At 32.8% G+C, this 21596-nt stretch overlaps 2 protein-coding genes across 2 annotated transcripts; one reads left to right on the top strand and one right to left on the bottom strand.

Annotated features, from left to right (window-relative positions):
* Positions 1–5715: 5715 nt before the first annotated feature.
* Positions 5716–12155, bottom strand: LOC11446879 (protein FAR1-RELATED SEQUENCE 5). Its single transcript, XM_003622078.2, has 4 exons — positions 12056–12155; positions 11361–11939; positions 10451–11219; positions 5716–5848 (listed from the first exon to the last, which is right to left on the bottom strand). Exons 1-4 carry the CDS (start codon positions 12153–12155, stop codon positions 5716–5718), a joined length of 1581 nt encoding a protein of 526 aa, XP_003622126.2.
* A 2788-nt stretch (positions 12156–14943) lies between these two features.
* LOC11446878 (licodione synthase) lies at positions 14944–17396 on the top strand. Its single transcript, XM_003622077.4, has 2 exons — positions 14944–15968; positions 16586–17396. The coding sequence occupies exons 1-2, from the start codon at positions 15081–15083 to the stop codon at positions 17258–17260; spliced, it is 1563 nt and encodes a 520-aa protein (XP_003622125.1). The 5' UTR covers positions 14944–15080; the 3' UTR covers positions 17261–17396.
* Positions 17397–21596: the final 4200 nt, after the last annotated feature.

Raw genomic sequence — 21596 nt, 5'->3', positions numbered from 1 at the left:
TTTGTAATTCTGTCTTTTTCATTTCAATAATATTAATTTTTATTAGAGATGCATTTATACCAACATATAATAAGAAGAGCATTGATAACGGGACACAAAAACCACAACACATATACGACACCGTATTGTATTTCCCTGTTTTTTAATACATAATATATTTTTTATTTTAATTTCATTTTCTTCTTTCCCGTGCAAGACCATCACTCTCCCATCATGCTCCCTCTCCTCACTGCCATACCTTTCAGACAGGACCGACTTAAACCGCCGGACATCGGAGACGCGCTCTCTCTCTCTCTCTCTCTCTCTCTCTCTCCCTCCCTCCCTCACACAGTTCTCTCGCCGACGAACGGCGTCGTTCCGCGTTCTCCCCGACCGACGAGAAGATCTCACGATCTACCGGCACTGTTTCCACGTTCTCCCCCACCGACGAGAAGATCTCACGATCTACTGTTCCGATCTAAAATCTATGCTCTGATTCTATATTCATGTGTCTGTGATGTGAGTTTAATTTTGAAGATTAGGATTTGTCACTGTTTTGTAGAGGAGAGAAGAGGAAGATGAGTGTAACGGTATTGAAGAGAAGAAGAATAGTCGAGAAAGAAGGGTGAAACGACAGTGATGTTGGAGAAAGGATGAAGGTGTGGTGACGGGAGAGTACCAGGTTTAGAGAGAGATTGAAGGTCAGAGACTGAGAGAGGAAGAAGCTGCAATTTTGGTTTTAATGAGGGCAAAATTACAAAACTACCCCTAGTGTCGTTTTTGTGTTTGAATTTCTGTGTCCATTTATCATTTCTGTAATAAGAATTCATCATTTCTTTTTTGACAAAATTAGAATTCATCATATTCTTATGTCAGCCTATATTATAACTGATTTAAATATTAGAATTTTATTACACGTAAATCTAAATTAGTTTACGTTGAAATTTAATATCTTTTTTTGCTAATAATATAAGGTGCAACTTCGCAAGGAGTTTTTTTTTTTTTTTTTTTTAAGGAAACTTCGCAAAGAGTTATTAGCTAGACTAGATAATCGTTTTTAACGGGTTAAGATAATCAATATAAAATAGAAATCCTTCTATAATAATATCGTTGACTAAAAAATCTTGAGTTTTTTTTTATAGCCTTGTAGGTAATAATATCGTTGAATAAAAAATCTTGAAAATATGATATTAAGTTAATCAGTATAGAATATCATATCACCTAGGAGGGAATAATTTGAAAAGCATTCTAATCCGGTGTAGACACAGTTGTAGCTTGTACTATGCGTAGGAAATGTTGGAGTAGTGGATGTAGTGGTTGTATAATTGTATTATTGTTCTTCACTATCCTTTTTATGAGGATAACCATCCATTGCCTTCTAATTCTTCAGTGTGTCTTCAAATATCCATAATAACTAACTTCAGGTTCTTCACTTCAGCTTCTGATGAATCTTCAAACTTTGGGTGAACTTCATACTTTGACAATCAGCTTCTGGATAGTCTTCAGACTCTGACTTCTTCAGATTCTAACTTGCAACTAAGTTTCCCTTGAAAATTCCTTTGCTCTAATTTGTTATTCCATAAGCAAAACTTGGTTTTAAGACATAAATTTTAGTCTATGGTCATGCACACTTGAACAAATATTAGCATATCCAATTCAACTTTTAATACCTTGTTATCATCAAAAGTTACGAGGCATTGTTTAAACTCATTTTGTTCAAACAAAACAAACAACTTATGTGGTGCCTACTTTGATTTAATGAATCCAACGGTAAAACTCATATGAAGTTTCTTTAACTAACTTTTGTCGGACTAACCTAGGTTTATATTATGTATGACGTTTTCTAAAGAAACTAGATTTTTGACCCGTGCTCCGCTCGGGTTTAATGTAAAAGGATTGACATACGAATAATAAAATACAATATATAATAGTTAACGGTGAAAAAATAACATGTGGTAATCCATAGTAGACAAAATAAAACACTTCATAAAATGTATGAAATCTGAAAATATTATAAAAGAAAATTCGGTAATCATATCAATAATTCGGGTATATATAACCAAGTTTACATGGAAATTAGGGTAGCCGAGTTTGCATGAAAATTAGGGTATTCTATTTGTAAACGTATTAAATAAGTGTAGAAAATATTGTCAAGAAAAGAAGGCAACATGATAGGAATGAAATAAAGGCATAAAATTGGTTAAAAAAAAGTGTAGAAAATATTGTAAAAAATAAGGCATGAAATACAAAATATTGTCAAAAAAAAAAGTATAAAATAGAAGTCATCAAACGTCATCATTGACATGCTCATAGTTTTTAGAACAAAAAAGTATAAAATAGAAGGCATCAAACGTGATCATTGATATGCTCATAGTTTCTAGAACAAACGTGCATCATCAAATAAGTGTAGAAAATATTTTCTTCAAAAAAAAAAAAGGCAAGATGATAGGAATAAAATTGGTGCGATGCATTGTTTTAGATGAAAATTGTTAGGTTAAATAGATAAATAAAAAAAATGATTCATGATATTTGTTATCAATGTTAGGTAAATTTGCTTTAAAATTTTGAAATTAATATTGTGTTTTTCAATAGGGAATTAATAATAGTAAAATCAATAAAATAACTAATAATCAGGGGCATAGTGTTATAATGATGGCATAAGGTTGAATTGAAAGAATTTGTTACTAGATAGACATATAAGAACATACAATGAAAGTCAAAGTTGAAATTAGATTAAATTACATTTTATAATAGTGGCTGACAATGCTTATTGAAACTAAATAGTAAAATTAAATCACAATTTAATTTGTCATGAGCATAAGTTAACATTTGTAAATAGTGACTCAAAATTGGATCTTGTTGCCAATGCTTATTGAAGCCGTTTGAAAAAACCTATACCAGCCTCGACCAAGATGACATTGAGACTTGCGTTTGCTATTCCAAATCAGCCCCTAGCTTTCCTCAACTCCCCAACGTGTTGATACTTTAATATGAGCGGACCTTTCAGATAGTCTTATTTGTACCACATGTGTGGGGATCGTCTGTGTGTGAACAAGGAGTAAATTTTTACCATCCATTTCCATAGTTAAAACAAACTTATAAGTTTTCCAGAAGCTCGACAAACGAAAAATATATACTTAATTTAAAATAAAATAGATGCCGATGTGGTAGACTCCCATAACGGTGTATCTACCCCCAATATATTATTATTGGTGGTTGATGGATTTGATATCAAAGAACAACGCTTGTCATGTTTGTGAAGTAAATTGGTTTGAACTCTTTTCACCTTTGGAGGCTTTGATTTCGATTCAATTAAAATTGTTAAAATAAAAAACAAATAATCTACAAACTCAAGCCTATAACTTCCTTATGATGGTAAAATCAGTTGTTAGTTTACTTCTCCCACATGTTGCAAGTTTGATTGAACAATCATAGACGACATGGTCATGACCGTCGTAAATCTGACTAACCACCAGGACCTCTTCTTTCCATACTTGATAAAAAGATGCAGGGATGAAGACATAATCCTATGAATTATAAGAATAGAAAGAGGATTATTGTAATATGCAACGAATATTAATCATGTGTGATAACAAATCGTAAAACATAGAACGTTGGAAATCCATATCTTTGTTTCGAAATTCGATCTTGTGTTGTTGACGCCGCGAGCGTTCATTATTGTTTCGAAATTCGATCTTGTATTTTTTAATTTTCTTATGTTTATCAACCAATTTTGGAACATTGCCACCTATTTTGGACACAACTTTGGTGTTTATTTCTAATTTAGTATTATGCACAATATTATCTTACATGCTTCAACGCATGTCTGTGTTCTTTATTCAGAAATGCCTTTTGTTGTAGATGCGTTATGCATGTCTTTGGGCCAATTTTTTTGGTATTTATATGTATGGCAAATGAACCAATTAGACAAGTATGTATTTCTTGTTTAATCCAAAACAATCTAAGTATTGTGTAACACCACCACATGTACTACATGTGATATGTTGACCTAATTTATAATTCTATATGAGCTTAATTACACTTTTGGTCTCGCATTTTGACCAGCTCACAAAAATGGTCCTACCTTTTTCAAATCGAACAAAACCGTCCCTAAACTATATATTTTTTGCAGTTTTAGTCCTATCTCCTATTTCCAACTTCAAAAACACAAAGAAATGACAGTTTTAGACTTACCCCTATGCTCAACCATGAAATAGATAAGGAATAAAATATGTGGGTACAAGGAATCCACTTTATTCAACACACAAACCAAAAAACCCTAATTTCTAAGATATGTTTCAAATTATGGTTTTTTTGGTCAGTCTGCTGAATATAGTAGATTCCTTGTACCCACATGTTTATTCTTTGTTTATTTCATGGTTGAGCATAGGGGGTAGGTCTATAATTGCTTAAAACTGTCATTTCACTGTGTTTCTGGAGTTGAAAATAGGAGGTAGGACTAAAACAGCAAAAAACATGATAGTTTAGGACGGTTTTGTTCGATTTGAAAGAGGCAAGACAATTTTCGTGAGCTGATCAAAATGCGAGGATCAAAAGTGTAATTAAGTCTTCTATATATGTGTTTTAATTTCATTGTGGTAAGATAGTATAGTCATATTTTTTTTCTTATGTCTAAAAACCTGGAATAGGATTTCTTTTACTAACCTCATACATCAATCTTCAATATTACAAACACATTGATACACAATAACGATGCACAAAGACAAAAATCCTCATTTCAATGTTGTATCACACAGGTAAATTCTCGTGTTTTTAGTATAATTTACATGACCAAGCTACTAAGCACAAATGTTTAAAAGGATTGAACATAATTCATAATATTTAGCTTCAACTAAATTAACAGCAAAACATTAGAATAATTCAATGGCTAACCACATTGCACACGGATAAATCCTAGTGTTTTTTGTATGCATTACCTGACCAACCTACTAAGCACAATTTTGTTATAAATATTGGACATAATTCATAATATATATCTCCAACTAGATTAAAGATTAGAATAAGTTAATGGTTAAAAGGATTCAACAGAATTCAACATATCTAGCACCAACTAAATTAACAACAAAACATCATAAATTCATGAGTGTATACCGTTTGGCAATCCAATATAAACACATAGTACAAATATCTAAAATTCAAGAAATGAAGTCTGAAGATCAAATCTATGTCGACACACCAACTTCAAAAAATCAATCAACCAAATATTGTAGATCCAAGCTACACACCACATAAACACATATGCTCAATAAACAAACAACCATTATGAACAGATTCCATCCTACAGATTCAAATTCAATTTCAATATCAAATTCAATATTAACCTCAATCAATTTTTTATTAAAAAGATAAAGGCTTAATTGATCTTCCGTTCCTTTAACTTATTTCTTTTATTTAATTTATTCCTATAAGTCTTAACTTTCTCAAACATGTCCCTTAACTTATTTCTTTTATTCAATTTGGTCCAATTTTGATAATTTTAATCCCCTAGAAAAAGAGACCGTTGGATTACAGAGGTCTATCAGATTTTATAGTGTATCACCGGCACCTAATTTATTTACTTTCTTCTTCTTCTTCTTCTTCCCTCATCTTCATCTACATTCATCCTTCATCAATATTCATCAATAAAATCCAGAAGAAAAAAAAAATTAAACCTACTATTTAATCACTACACCATCATCATTGTCATCTTCATCTATCATCATCAACACCCTCCAATCACCTCACCATAACGATCCCAAAATCAAAAGAAGAAAAATCCATTATTTTCAAAACACCAGAAATAAAGTATGCAAAAGCCAGAGGGTAATGAGAACCATGTTGAACAAGAGATGGAAAAGGCTTTTGAGAACTGAAAGTTGAAAAAGAAGACATTAACAAAAGCATTAGAGATAAAACTGCTACACTGAATAGCGTGAAAAGCCATTTTTTTCAGCTCCCATAACTAATTTCACTATGTGGGCATATGAAATCAACGATTTTGAGAAGTGGGTTGGTTAAAGTTTGGATTTTGAAACTATTTGTGTTAATGGGTCATTGAAGATCTTGGATTTTTGAAACTCTATGTTGATGATGTAAATCGAAGGAATACATAAATAAATAAAATTGAAGATGTAAAATTGAAAACCAAGATCTTGGATTTTTTTCTGGATTTTTTTTAAGAATGTTGTTAAAGATGATGTAAATACAGGGAAGAAGAAAATATAAGAAGATGAAACGTGAAATGTTGTTACAGATATGAGGAGGAAGAAGAGAGGAGTGGTGGTTGAGATCCGAGTGGAAGAAGGATGTTGGTGTTGTGTGTGAGTTGGTCGGAGAAGAAGGATGTAGTGGTGGTGGTGAGAAGGACGTTGGTGATGAGACCAGATCTTTCGTTTGTTGTTGGTTGTTTATCATTCGAGGAACCGGTATTTGCTTCATCTTGGACTGAATGTTGTTTATGGGTTTATTTCTCAACAATGAATTCGAAGAAACCCCAACAAAACAAAAGAACCATGAGAAGCCAATGTTTATGACGATGATTGAAGGATGAATGAAGATGATGGAAGAAGAAGAAGAAAGTAAATAAATTTGGTGTTGATGATACACTATAAAATCTGATAGACCTTCGTAATCCAACGGTCTCTTTTTTTAAAGGATTAAAATTATCAAAATTGTACCAAATTGAATAAAAGAAATAAGTGAAGGGACGTGTTTGAGAAAATTAAGATTTATAGGACCAAATTGAATAAAAGAAATAAGTTAAGGGACCGGCAGATCAATTAAGCCAAAGATAAATATAAACTTGATTCGTATAAAAACAACACGTACCTACAACTGAATCTTTTGTTTCACAATTCACTGATTAAACGTCATCACTTAATCGTAATGATCTTGTTTCAAATGTAGTGTCTGGAAGATATTCACCATCTATATAAGTGTGGGACAATATCGTCTGTTGTTTCTAGATGCACCACATATACCACACGTTTGTGTTCGTCGACGGCTACCATTTGCATTTCTAGAGCTAGCTCCATACCCTTTGCTTCTTGAACATGATTGCTTCGGTATGTTATCCAACTCAATGGGACATGTAAATTATATGGTTCACCTTCTTACTCATACTTTGTGTAACACCCCGTTTTCCCAACTTAAAAATTTCAAACATATTATCAGAGTAATAAGCATATAAACGGAATGCTACACTTCTAAAAATCATAAATGAGATAATTAACTAATTATCCTTCAGCATAATTCAATTCCAAAACATTGCAGCGGATTTAATTCAACATCATAAATAAGTCTTGGAATGCAGGCCTTATCAAATATCTCATAATTATTCAGTTAAATAACTTAATCATAAAATCATAATCAAATACGTAAAGGAATAGAAAATAGTCACAAAAGATCCCATCCCGTTACGTATCAGAGCACCTAAACGACTCAGTGAGGGATAGCCACTCACGACAACAAAACACAGCAACCTAAACTTGATCACCTGCAAGTTACTCATACGAAGAGCAACATTTCCAAGCAGAAGGGGTGAGATTTCACAAAACAATAATATCAAGCATATAATTCATTAATTATATTTAACAACATAAATAGCTTCATCTATTAGTAACTTCTAATCATCATTAACTTCATATTCATCACATTAAAAACATTATCATATAGCACATAACAACCAAATCATAACCAACATAGATCATCACATCATAAGTATCATCTTTAACACACAACATAATCATCATCTCATTAAACACAATATAATCATCACCTTATAATAACATAGATAACATAATCATCACTTCATAACCATATAGACAACAACATAATCATCATTTCATAATCATATAAACAACAACATAAACAACAACATATTCATCATCTTATAATAATATAACAACATCATATTCATCATCTTATAATAATATAACAACAACATATTCATCATATCATAAACATCATCATATAATCAACATAAACATCACATCATAACATTATAATAATAATACTTCATAAAGTACTTCATTAACAACTCATTGAAAAATGTCAACTTAAAGACAACGACTTCAACTTGACTATGCAACTTCAACTTCTTAATCATGCATGTGGTACCAACCAGGGCATCAAGCCCCCAACATATTGAGCGTAAATAGGCTCACAGAGCATCAAGCCCTCTCCCTTCACATATTATGTATAAATATACATTACAGAGCATCAAGCCCTCACCCAACGTAAATGAGTATGCAATGGACTCAATATCTTAACAGCTTAACAACTTAGACATCTCTTATGACTCCAATAATTTGGATCAACATTTTACAACTTAAACAACTTAGACCCACATTAGATCTTCATGATATTAATACGTCACAACCGCAAGGCAACACCATTAAATAATATGTAGCAAGTCAACATCAACAATAATCGTCAAATACAACCATTACGACTTCATATAAGCATCTTTCACAATTATATAAAGATTCATCAAAGTCAATCATATTCATCACGACAGCAAGACAACATCATTTAAACATATACAGCAAGTAACCATCATTAATAATCTTCATGTATATCAATTTCAACTTCATATCAACAACATCTCATATATCAACATAATTCATACAATGTATATACAATTATATAACATTATCATCAATATTAGAATATACAATCCAGGCTTACTGGAATGACAACATCAAGGTCGATAACTTAGTTTCTAACCTCCAAGATCAACTCACATCAACTCGTGTGACAAAGATCGCTTTTAACCTAAACAAGGCATTCTGTAACTGCTTAGCTCGCGAGGCGAGAGCCTCTACTCGCCATGGCGAGTTCAGCTGTAACTCACATAAATTCGTTCTTAAACTATTCCAGGTTCAATCTCAATCTACAATCTTTCCTAATCATCATTATACAAGTCCAGACACTCAAAAACATCCAAGGTTCAACTTAAAAGTCAAAAGTACAAAATCTGGATAGCTCTCTGGTCATGCTCGCTATGGCGAGCTGCGAGGTGCAACTCGCGAGGCGGGTAACTCTTGCTTGCGAGGCGAGTGATGAACTTCATCACTCGCTATGGCAAGGATCATAGCTCGGGAGGCGAGCGATGAATGTTGGCTCGGGCAGAATCACAATTTTCACGAAAATTCACTTAATCACTTGGTTTAAACCTCAAAATTGATTCCTGTAATCATCCTATGGATCATCTAAGGTTTGTAACCAGTTTCTACATCAATCTAATCATTATTCATCAATTTCTCACCAATTCTTCACTTTAACCTAATTCTCAAACTTCTCTAAATCCAATCCTACTCTTGCTAAATACAACCATCAGAATCATATAGATTAATAGAATTGAATGCTAGTCTCACCCTTACCTTAAGAATTGAAATCGCAGCTCTCTAGGTCTTCCTCCCTTCTCTTGGCTTTTTCTCCCTTTTCTCCAAAATTGATCGTACGTACTAATTTTTCTAAACTAGGTCTTCTCCTATTTATATCTCCTCTATTTACTTTATTTTATTCCTCTTTTTCCACTAAACTCTTCTAAATTCCAAAACAGCCCCACATCTCAATATTCTATTCTAATATATATATATATATATATATATATATATATATATATAATATTTCTATAACGAATAACAAATATATCTCTATAACGAATATATTTCTACACTAAATAACATATATTTTCACACCAAATAACATATATTTTTACAACAAATCATATATATTTCTACAACAAATAACATATATTTCTACAACAAATCATATATATATTTCACTAATAAATATCAACATATAACTTAACAAAATATCACTCATCTAATTTTCAAAACAGCCCCCACAACTTTAATCTTATTTTATTTTCAAATCATATTCCATTAAATAATAAAATAAGCCACTTAATAAATCACATAATCATATAAATATATTCTAAACTTGTTAAAACAATCAAATAAATCAAATAATTCAAAGAGGACGTTACACTTTGACTTAAGCCTAGCAAGTTCATCTGTTACATATTCTAGATATTTTATATAATCATCAATATCCTTATATGGTATGTCATAAAGCTCCTTACTAAGATACACCAAGTGGGCATGTCTAGCAACCAATTGAGAATCCCAATAATGCGAACTATCATCGTAATTACCTCTCATTGACTCCTTTGCAAATATTGACCAACGATTCAACACTAGAGACTTAAGAAATTCATCAATATCAAGAAATACTAGTAGGGCGATGATATGCTCACAAGGAATTTCAATATATTCCATTCTAAGATAAGAACATGCAAATTCATCGTTTGATGGACTATGAGAAACACACCAAACATAGCCTCCTTGTCGATATTGAAAAACAAGACATATTTTGAGTATCTAATATAGAAATTAGTGCTACCTTGTTTATGACTTTTTGTACCATCTCAAATATTTCTTTTGTGAATTGATTTGAAGCAAACCTCTCAAGCGACCTCAAATTAGTCTGTAACACCGCACACCCGTATTGAGAATTAAAATCAGCTTGGATCTCCTTGAAGCAGAAATATGAAACACACTTATAGAAGTGCTTAACAAAATCTGGCATTTTCATCTTTGAGTGTATAAACTGACACATATGGCTATGAAACGCCTCCCAACGGGACGTTGTTCTAATTTTTGCAAAGAAGTTTCCCCGAATATGACTCGCTGCCCACATTTTCCTTTTCTCATACATTTCATTTATCCATCTGTTATCTTGAAGACCAAACTTTTCAACCATTTCATTCAAGAGATTTTCAAATTTCCAAACATCATGATCACCTAGCATACATCTTTTGAAAAATAGGATGAAATCAAGATTACCAATGTTGGTCATTGCATTTCGTATGAGATGCCATGCACATAACCTATGATAACTCTTGGGAAAAACTTTCTTGATCGCATTCTTCATTGCTATATCACCATCTTTTATTATGGATACGGGAGTCTTACCCTTCGTTGCAACCAATAACTGCTCAAGCAACCACACATATGTTCCTTCAACCTCATTTGAAACAACAAAGGTAGCAAAAATAATTGTCTGGTTGTGGTGGTTAACACCAGAGAACACAACAAATGGACAACTATACTTATTTTTCTTATAAGTTGCATCGAAATCAAGTACGTCACCAAAGACTTCGAAATTCTTTTGACTTACCCCATCACTCCAGAATAAGTTTTGCATCCTACCATTTGCACCAACCGTATGTGCTACAAACATCAATGGATATTTACGACATAGATCTTTAAGATATGTAACGGCACCTTTAGCATCCGAAAAAATCTCTTTTCTTTGTCTTATAATTTGATTGTGTTAATCCTTTTTCAAAAATTCTACCTTATCATACCAACCAACGGCATTTGCAAATGCACCAATCATTTGCGTAACTTTGATTCCAGCATTGCCAAAGTTGGTTACTTGAATCTTATCAAACTTACTCCGCTTCCTATGAGCAACCAACAATGCACAGTGTTTCTCACTCAACATATCATGATTGTGATCAAAGGTGAAAATTGTGATGTACCAACGTTGAGTAATTATATCAATATGCACACGAAATTTCACTTCATAACCACATATGGTTTCATGTTTCGGACCACTCTTACATTCCTCTATTGTTAACCCCCTGTCTCTCCTAAAATCTTCTAGATTGCACACAAATGTATGTTCAAGAACATCTTCATTCTTATTTTTAATTACTTGACCTTTCCACACAGCAAAACCGTTCATCTTTGCGAACCAACAATAAAAATTGTAGGCAACCTCAACACTCCCAAATAGTAGCTTTGAAACATCTTCATTTTGCAAATTAAACATATACATCTTTACAATATCGTCAACACCATCTATTACAATTGATTCATCTTGACTTAGATATGAAAATATTGAATCATTCACACCATCAGAATTTTCGTCCAAATCCTCATCATCTGCATATGAAATTTCATGCCCATCAACGGAATAATCATCTTCATCGTATTCAAAACCTAAGAAAGCTTCATCACCTTCATTTTTTTTTCTGCAGATAACTCCCTTTCATTGTCACCAATATCATCCTCTTCATCATCACCAGTATCATCTCCTTCACTGTCAACAATATCATACCCTTTCCCGTCAGCTTCATTCTCATGTCTAATCTCATCCATTGCTTGGGTATATAAAACTAGGTCAGATAATCTGACAAACAAATGGGTTACAACCACATCTTATATTTACTTTCACTTACATAATAAGCTTCCATAACTTCATTAGATGAATCTACAACGACATTTGCATTCGATTCCATATGGGTGCTTTAACCTTAAAATATATACAGTTTCTATAAAAAAATAAAATCAAAATTGATACAAACTTACCACTGATCATCATTCAAGAAAGTGATGTGATGCCAAAATCTGGACCAATTGAACCAGTTCCAACCAAAAAATCGATTTTGAAATTTAATTCTCAGATGGGTTGTGTATAATTATGTAGAAATTGGGAGGAAAGGTTCTTCTCGTTTGAGTGAAAAGGCAAGGAATAGAGGAAAGGTACTAATTATGAACTACCCAAAATGACATTAGCATTCTATTTGTATATGTGATTAATATAATACTGATTACCTACAACAATAAGTAACTAATATTGTATTGACCTACACATGCAAGTTATCACACCAACATAAAAAAAAACTTGTCAAAGCAGGTCGCGCACCATGCAAGACCCATTACGGTCGCGTACCTTAAACGGCGCCATAATACAATAAGTTCATCAAACCATTAACAACTCCACTATCTCTCATCTTAATTGTCTTCAAATGCAAGGAAAAGTGCTAAAAAAAACATAGCCAAAGTCATTTGATGTTCCTATCAAGTGCGACAATAGTAGTGCTATTAATCTTGCCAAAAACTTAGTTTGACATTCAAGAACTAAACATGTAACACCCTAAACCCCACAAAACAATTTCAACGGAATATTCAATAAATAATTACAATACACCAAGGTTGTCACGTATCTCATCAAAACCAAAGTGTTTAATTCACAATAAAAGAAACGTCGCAGCGGAATAGTTATCTCGAAACACTTTAAATAAGCAATTACAACCCATCAAAACACAAATCATGCATCAAATTTCATGAATTTCACTCATTTTAACATAAAACTCAAAACCACAACATTAACACAATAAAATCATGGATTTAGCATATCAACATCATGGATTCACAAATAATCACATACTCATAATCACAACAACATACTAGAGTACGAATTCCACATCAATTCATCATAAGAACATGAAATTAAGAAAGATTACATAAATCCTTTTACCATCCATTTGCTCATATAATCCCAAGTGTGAAAATAAACGCCTTCCCCAAGAGTGGGTCTCCATCCAATCTTGTCCTCTAGCCTCCGAGAGTTCTCCCCTTCTAGCTCCCTTCTTTCCTATTCTCTTAAATGTTTCTTATGATCTTTAACCCTAATTTTCCAAAGACTACAATCTATTTATAGAGTTCTACTTTTTACCCAACAGTTATTGCTCTCTCCCAACTGAACTTTCCAAAATACCTCTGCGTAAGTTAACTCACGTAATTGTTAATTCCAGCGTGAGTTAACTAAGGCAAGTGTTAATTTCAGTGTGAGTTAAGTTGCGCAGCACATGTTAAGATGCGCATATTTTAACACATGTGTGAGTTAACTCATGCAGGGGTACTTTCGGTATTTCAGTTGGGTGCGAGCAAAATGTGTTAGGTAAAGAGTAAAACTCCTATTTATATATTCTTGTTTGGGTTTAGATTTCTCACATCACTTAATGGGCTTAGTTTCTCTCATGTTTATTTTCTTCATAAATAAAATATTACTCATTTACTCAGTTAAACCTCCTATTTACTCATACACCTCTACTCTCTTAATTCCTCATAAACTCTTAATTCCTAATATTTAACTAACCCCTCAATTCAACCACATCAAATAAAAGTAATAAACACATAAATTATTAAATAGTAATAAAAATTGGGATGTTATAATTCTCCCCAATTTAAAGAATTTTCGTCCTCGAAAATTACCTCAAGTCTGAGCGTCTAGTTCCGAACTCCCTTCTCCACTCAAATCAAATACCTTTCCACCTGATTGCGCCTTCTTCAGTTTCTGACATTTAATGCTGATGTGTTCAGATTCCCCACATACATGCGGCCAACAGAACATATGAGCGTTAAAAATGATAAAATTGATACTATATATGCCCAATACGTTTATACATATAAGCATTTTGACATGTATGTACGCTTTTGTCGATAAAAACAATAGAACTTGCAAAATTTTATTTGATTATTTACAAAATTAAGTTGTTTGACTGATAAGGAAGGAAAAACTGATAAAAATATTAAGAGGATAAAATTTGAAGAAAAATATTAAAAAAAACTCTAAACAATTATTTTTAAAAAATTCCGAAAAAAGAAAAAAGAAAAAACAAAATCAACTACTTCATGTTATTTTGTATTTTCTAGCTAGTCTGAATGGTTGGTTGGACCTTATAGTTTGGTGAGTACATTAATTTTGAACAATTGGAATGATGATGCTATGATAGATCATAGATCCCTTCTTCGTGCCAAATGATGGTTGATTAAATTTCCCTTGAACTTAAATAATTATTCTGCCACGACTCTTTTCCGAAGTTTCAAAAATTTGCATGCATGTCAAAGCTATAGTTCAAAGCTATATTTTGTTTTTTAGCATAAGGTTCAAACTTCTATATGTTATTTTATTGGGGACAAGAAAAGTTAGTTTGTAACTTTCAACTGTCAAAAAAAGTTTGTAACTTTGAAATATCTACGTCAACAAGATGTACGAAAATCAACACAAAGTTTATTAAAAAAAATAAATTTCTAGAATACAAGGTTGAAACCAGTTCACCAATTATTGCTCTATAAATAGCCAAATATTAGCACATTTCTAATCAAACTAATTTGAGAGCAATATATCCTTGGTAGCTCCTAAACCTCTTACGCTAGCTTCAATCATATATATATATTATTCAACTATATTCCAAAGTAAAATTTTACAATTCAACTAATATACTATAGCAACATATCATGGAACCTCTACTATTGGCCTTCACATTATTTCTTTCATCACTCATTTGCTACATTATTTTCCAGCCAATTTTAAACCGTCAAAAAAACCTCCCTCCATCTCCTCTATTCAAACTTCCGATCATCGGCCACATGCACATGTTAGGTCCCCTTCTCCACCACTCCTTCGACCGCCTCTCCCAAAAATACGGACCAATATTTTCACTTAACTTTGGTTCCGTCCTCTGCGTTGTTGCATCCACTCCTCACTACGCAAAACAAATCCTTCAAATCAACGAACATGCCTTTAATTGTCGTAATGAATCAACTGCAATTAAACGCCTCACCTACGAAGCATCCCTAGCTTTTGCACCCTATGGCGAATATTGGAGATTTATTAAAAAACTTAGTATGAACGAACTTTTGGGCTCTCGTAGCATTAGTAGCTTCCAACACTTGCGTTTACAAGAGACTCACAATCTCCTTAAGTTTTTCGCTGATAAAGCGAAAAACTACGAGGCTGTGAATGTGACACAAGAGTTGCTAAAGTTATCAAACAACGTCATATCTAAAATGATGTTGGGGGAAGCTGAGGAGGCTAGGGATGTTGTGCGTGATGTGACCGAGATTTTTGGAGAGTTTAATGTGTCGGATTTTATTTGGTTGTTTAAGAAACTTGATTTGCAAGGGTTTGGGAAGAGGATAGAGGATTTGTTTATGAGGTTTGATACGTTGGTGGAAAGGATTATTACTAAGAGAGAAGAGTTGAGGAAGAACAAAGGAAGGAAAGAAAATAAGGGTGAGCAAGGTGCTGAATTCAGAGACTTTCTTGATATATTGCTTGATTGTGCTGAGGATCAAAATTCAGAAATAAAAGTTCAAAGGGTTCACATCAAGGCCTTGATTATGGTAATTAAATTTATCCCTACTTCCTTCTTTTTATGTAAAAGTCGCATCTTTACTTCTTTCTTAATGTTGGTGAGAAACGAACCTGAGACTACGAGGAGGAGCACACTGTCTAATATCATCATATCAACCCAAGTGGGTTATCATATCAACATTAAAACTGTTTTTTTTTTTCTCCAGTTTTAGCAAACTTAATTGGTACGGATTTGAATAACAAATATTCCCTTCGATACATATTCATTGATGAGTTGATATTTCATCTATGAGCACGTGCCTTATTAGACTTAGTCAATTAAATTTTGACATAATATCAAATAATTCAAGGACAAAACTAATGTATTTTTTATTGTAATTTAAATAATTTAGTTTATACGCACCAACAGCCAAACATAATTGTTCGATCCATGGTTGACTTTAGTCATATTTAACTTAAAAAAGATGATGTATTGTGATAGGTTGATTGTGTAGAATATTTTACAGTAACAATCAAAATTATTCTCTTATATCATCTTCTTATCTTATGGTATGTGATGATGTTTTTTATAAGATCAAAAAAAAAAATCATATTCAACCAAGTAAAAGTTAATGATTAATTCCTTTTAATTTCGTATGTTTCACAGGATTTTTTCACAGCAGGAACAGACACAACATCAATTTCAACAGAATGGGCATTAGTTGAGCTAATGAACAACCCTTCATTATTACAAAAAGCTCGTGAAGAAATAGACAATATAGTAGGGAAAAATAGACTAGTAGATGAATCTGACGGTCCAAATCTTCCTTATATTCAAGCCATAATAAAAGAAACATTTCGTCTACACCCACCCGTCCCTATGGTCACTAGAAGATGTGTCACGCAATGTAAAATTGAAAATTATGTGATCCCAGAAAATAGTTTAATATTTGTCAATAATTGGGCTATGGGAAGAAACCCAGCTTATTGGGAGAAACCATTGGAATTTAATCCAGAAAGGTTTCTAAAAAATTCAGCAAATTCCAATGGGGTTATTGACGTGAGGGGACAAAATTTTCAGATTTTGCCATTTGGGTCAGGAAGAAGGATGTGTCCTGGAGTTACTTTAGCAATGCAAGAAGTTCCAGCTTTGCTTGGTGCTATAATTCAATGCTTTGATTTTAATTTTGTGGGTCCCAAGGGTGAGATTTTGAAGGGTCGTGATATTGTTATTGATGTGAATGAAAGGCCAGGATTGACTGCTCCTAGGGTCCATGATTTGGTTTGTGTTCCTGTTGAAAGGATTGGCTGTGGTGGACCTCTTCAAAGCCTTGGATACTGATTGTTTCTTCAAATTTTCATTGGTTGACAATGGATTTATTTGAATAAAAGTAATGATGATGTACTTGTTTTCTTTTATGCCATTTGATTTGTTATTTAGAAATTTTAATAAATTCCACAAACGAACATCTTAAGTTCATGTTTTGTTGATGTAAGAATTTTGTAATTCTGCCTTTTCATTATTTTAAAATTCATTTCAATTTATTAAAGATGAATTTATACCAATATTTAATAAGAATTCATCATATTGTTATGTCAGCCTACATTATAACTTATTTCTTTAAATTAATTATAAATATTAAAATTTTATTGGACGTCAATCTAAATTTTTATTTTTTATTTTTTTACAACTAAATTAGTTTATGTTGAAATTCCATATCTTTTTACCCTAATAATATTTAGGCGTATGTATGTAAGGCGCATAGCAATTCTTACTTAGTCAGAACTCCAAATCAAAAATATTTGGACACACATACATAAATGGAAAATATTATAAAAAAAAAAAAAATTAATCACATCATTTTTTACTTTTATCTTTAAATTTTTCTTATTTATGTATGTATTCCTAAGTAATTTTTATTTATATTTGTGACCAACTTAAACTTTCTCATAAGACGCAAGGAGTTATTAGCTAGACTAGATAATCAATATAAGATAGAAATATTAAAGTTTTTTTATATCCTTGTAGGTAATAAGATCGTTAACTAAAAAATCTTCAAAATGACATATTAAGTTGATCAGTATAGAATATCATATCACTATAGTGTTGAAGATATTAAAAGAAAATAACAAAAGCATTAACTAAACATAGACAAAATGGTGTGATCCCTAAAATTACTCAATCTATGTAAAATCCCTCAAAGTTTAGCTTCTAGTACAAAACATGGAGTAATATTTTTTTTTTTTAGATAGACGAAATGGCAAAGCCATTATAAATTCACACACAAGTGGAGGTACTGGGGTTCGAACCCCGGTCATGACATCCGGCCTAACAATTTCGACATTTTGCCAGTTGAGCTAGGACTTCTGGATAAACATGGAGTAATTTTAGTAGCAAAGACAAATATAGTTTCTATGGTCATCTATGATTAGTTAATGCTACAAACCATCTTCTAAGAATATATGTGTAAGTAAACTCAGAAATTGTGATCAAGTTGATGCATAATGGATGCACTAATGGTGGCATTTAGGGTGGGATGGGGAAAGATTTTTCCACTATGGGAAAGTTGATTTCTAATCCTTGGATCAAATGAAGAGCATAGTTTTATCATAGTCTCTCACCACTAGATTTTTTCACACTATCTCCCACACCATTTTCTCTCCTCCATCCCCACTCACCCACCACGAGCAAACCACAACCAAGTCCATGCGTCCAAATTCCCAACTCTTTCAATCTCTCATCAACTTCATTTTTTATGAGATCAAGTTATGGAGCTTCAAAATACGGGAAGTGAAACAATTCCATGATAGTTGTATTCAAACTATGGAGCTCAAAGGTAACAAAAAAAAAAAAACCGTGGAGCTTAAAGAAAGAAAGAAAGAAAATGAATGATGTACTTTCAGATGATATGAGAATTTAAATTTAATTCATTGAGATAATTTCAAAAGTATGGAGCTTAAATTTTTTTCTTTAGAAAAGTATGGTGGGACGGTGCTTGCAGTTAGCTGTGAATTTAAAATATTCAATGTTTGTAGTTAAATATATGTGTAGCCGATAATGTATGAAGGGCTCCTTTGATGTGAAAAATACACAACTAGGTGTTGGGACGATGGGGGATCAACATGGAGTACCAATTTTTCAGATCTGGTGATTGAAGAAGATGATAGAAAAAAATCTGGTCTAAAGAGACTATGATAAAAGTGTGTTCTTTATTTAATCCAATGGCTAAAATTATTGGGAAAAATCCAAGTCCCACATGGTATCAGAGCCTCCTTACAAAACCGGTTTGTAAGGTGAGGATTGCCTCCTCTTTATAAACTCTTCTCAAGAGTCTTATCTATCCGATGTGGAACTTGGGTTTTTCCCAATACACTCCCCTCACGTCCAGCACTCTTTGGGCTTGGTGCGTGAATAGGTTTAGGCGGCCCTTGAATTCGACAAGCTCTGATACCATGTTGTAATTTGGGGTCTAACTCATCCTTACAAAACCGGCTTGTAAGGCAAGGATTGCCTCCTCTTTATAAACTCTTCTCAAGAGTCTTATCTATTCGATGTGGGACTTGGGTTTTTCCCAATAAAAATCAACTTTCCCATGGTGGAAAAATCTTTCCCCTTCCCACCCTAAATGCCACCTGCACTAATAGTTAATACTCATACATACATGACTCTTATACAACATATTTGTAACATTTACAAAGAATCGGGTACCACCAAATGAAACCATGTTTACAAGGAAGTCAGTTAGGGTTGTGTATCGTATCGTTAAATATGGGCTAAATTTGGACTCTAATTTTAGGAATTTTTGGATTTTCTACTGCTTTTATCAAATGTTTTGTTGACAGATACCACTTGTAATGATTTTTCTAGAGGTTTCTAGTTTTTTGTGTGGGGCTTAGCTCCTTTTATTTAAAGAAAGTGCTATTGTTGCAAATAAAAACAATACGGATGAAGTAGCCAAGCAATTGAGATCAAGTGGTTAATGAACTTCACCAAGGACGGATCGTTCGGGAGAATCCGAGTTCCATTACTGTGTGGAACAATTCTAGGTCATATCATATTTACCTCATAACCGAACTCCGGATTATCAGAGCCCATTTTCCCTAAAAACCAGAGGATTAACTAAAAAAACAATACGGATGAGGATGGTTGCAATTACTTGAATAACACTAAACTCCAAATTGTATAAACAAACTTATTATATTGTTTCCCCTTCTATGCCGTTGTTAATAAAGCAGGAGAAACGTCAAAGAGAGGAGGAGCATCTAAATGTAGCAACAATAGGACATCATCCTTCTTTTTATGGTGGAGCAATGAGAATCAGAAATCTCACATTGTTTAGAAAAGTAAACTTTGAGCAAGAATAATTCAGATTGTGATGGGATCCATAAACTCAATGGTTTAAGATTTTGGATAAAGATATGATGTTCAACTCATTTGTATAGTTTCTTTTGGTCCAGTGAGGATGATCCCCGAGCTCTCATGATCCAACACTCCTTATCTCTTTTACTCAACATATGCTAGTTTGGTCCCTCAATGTGACATGATCGTTGATTATCTACGTGGCACTGCTACGTGGTCTGGCATGTAATGTCACTGGCTGTTAACTGTCTACTTTTTTTTAATCTTAAAAAAAAAAAAAAATAGTTACTCCTAATGATGTGGAATTATCTATCAGATATCGTGGAAGTGTCACGTAAACAATCTACGACCATGTCATATTGATTAACGAAGGAAACTGGCAAAGGAATCAAGCTGAAAGACGTTTACCAATTTTATGAGGTTTTTGTCTCTCATCTAATTTGAGGGAAGTATTTGCAAGGATTTACAATTTTGAGGTTTTTTTTTTTTTTGCTATTTACTTAATTTTGTGTTTTTATTTTATTGAAGAGATATGTATTGTGGAGCCTATCAAAGCATCAACAACATATAGAGTTGTTAAATCAAGTGATTGAAGTCAAGTGGTTAATGAGTTTATCATTGAATTAATCGTTCGAAAAGAATCCAAATTCGATTTCTGGGTAAAACAATTCTTAGTTAAACTTGCTTGCCTCGTTGCCGAACTCCGGATTCTAGACATCCTTTCCTTAGGAATCAAAGGGTTGACATCCAGAGCTTCTCATGAAATGTACCAAAGCATCAAAATGTGCAGGTTAGGCAAAAAAAGTCTTTTATTATGACATTGTAATTTTTAGGCAAGAATTGTTAGCAGGTTTTGCTTTTAACACCATGGTAATTCTTAACTTCTTGTAAGCCTAAAACTGCAAGTTTTGGGGAAGTGGCAAATTATGCAGAAACTGCAGCTCAATTGCAGAAACAGAACACAGTAGGTGCTGCTACAAAAATTGTTGGAGACAAAGAATGGTACAAGGATGAGTCTAATGATTTGGATTGCAACCAATTGGTGTCTTTTGAACTTGAGAAATAGTATTCTTCAAATTGATTATACCAACTTGATCTTTGATTTACTCCTTCTGTCCCTTTTTGTAAGAGTAGTTTACAAAAAAGTTGTCTTTAAATTTGTATATGTTTTTCAAATATACCCCTTATTAATACTATGAAAAGCTAACATTAATATATACTCCAAATTTGAGACAACTATATTACTCCAACAACTTTTCTTAATACCCGTAATTTTGTAAACTACTGCTATAAAAAAGTGAACGGATTATTTTATTTT

The sequence above is a fragment of the Medicago truncatula genome, chromosome 7 (assembly GCF_003473485.1).
Source record: "Medicago truncatula cultivar Jemalong A17 chromosome 7, MtrunA17r5.0-ANR, whole genome shotgun sequence".
NCBI classification, from domain to species: Eukaryota; Viridiplantae; Streptophyta; class Magnoliopsida; order Fabales; family Fabaceae; genus Medicago; species Medicago truncatula.
The sequence above is the reverse complement of the archived record's forward strand: the minus strand, read 5'-3'. Positions and strand labels throughout refer to the sequence as shown.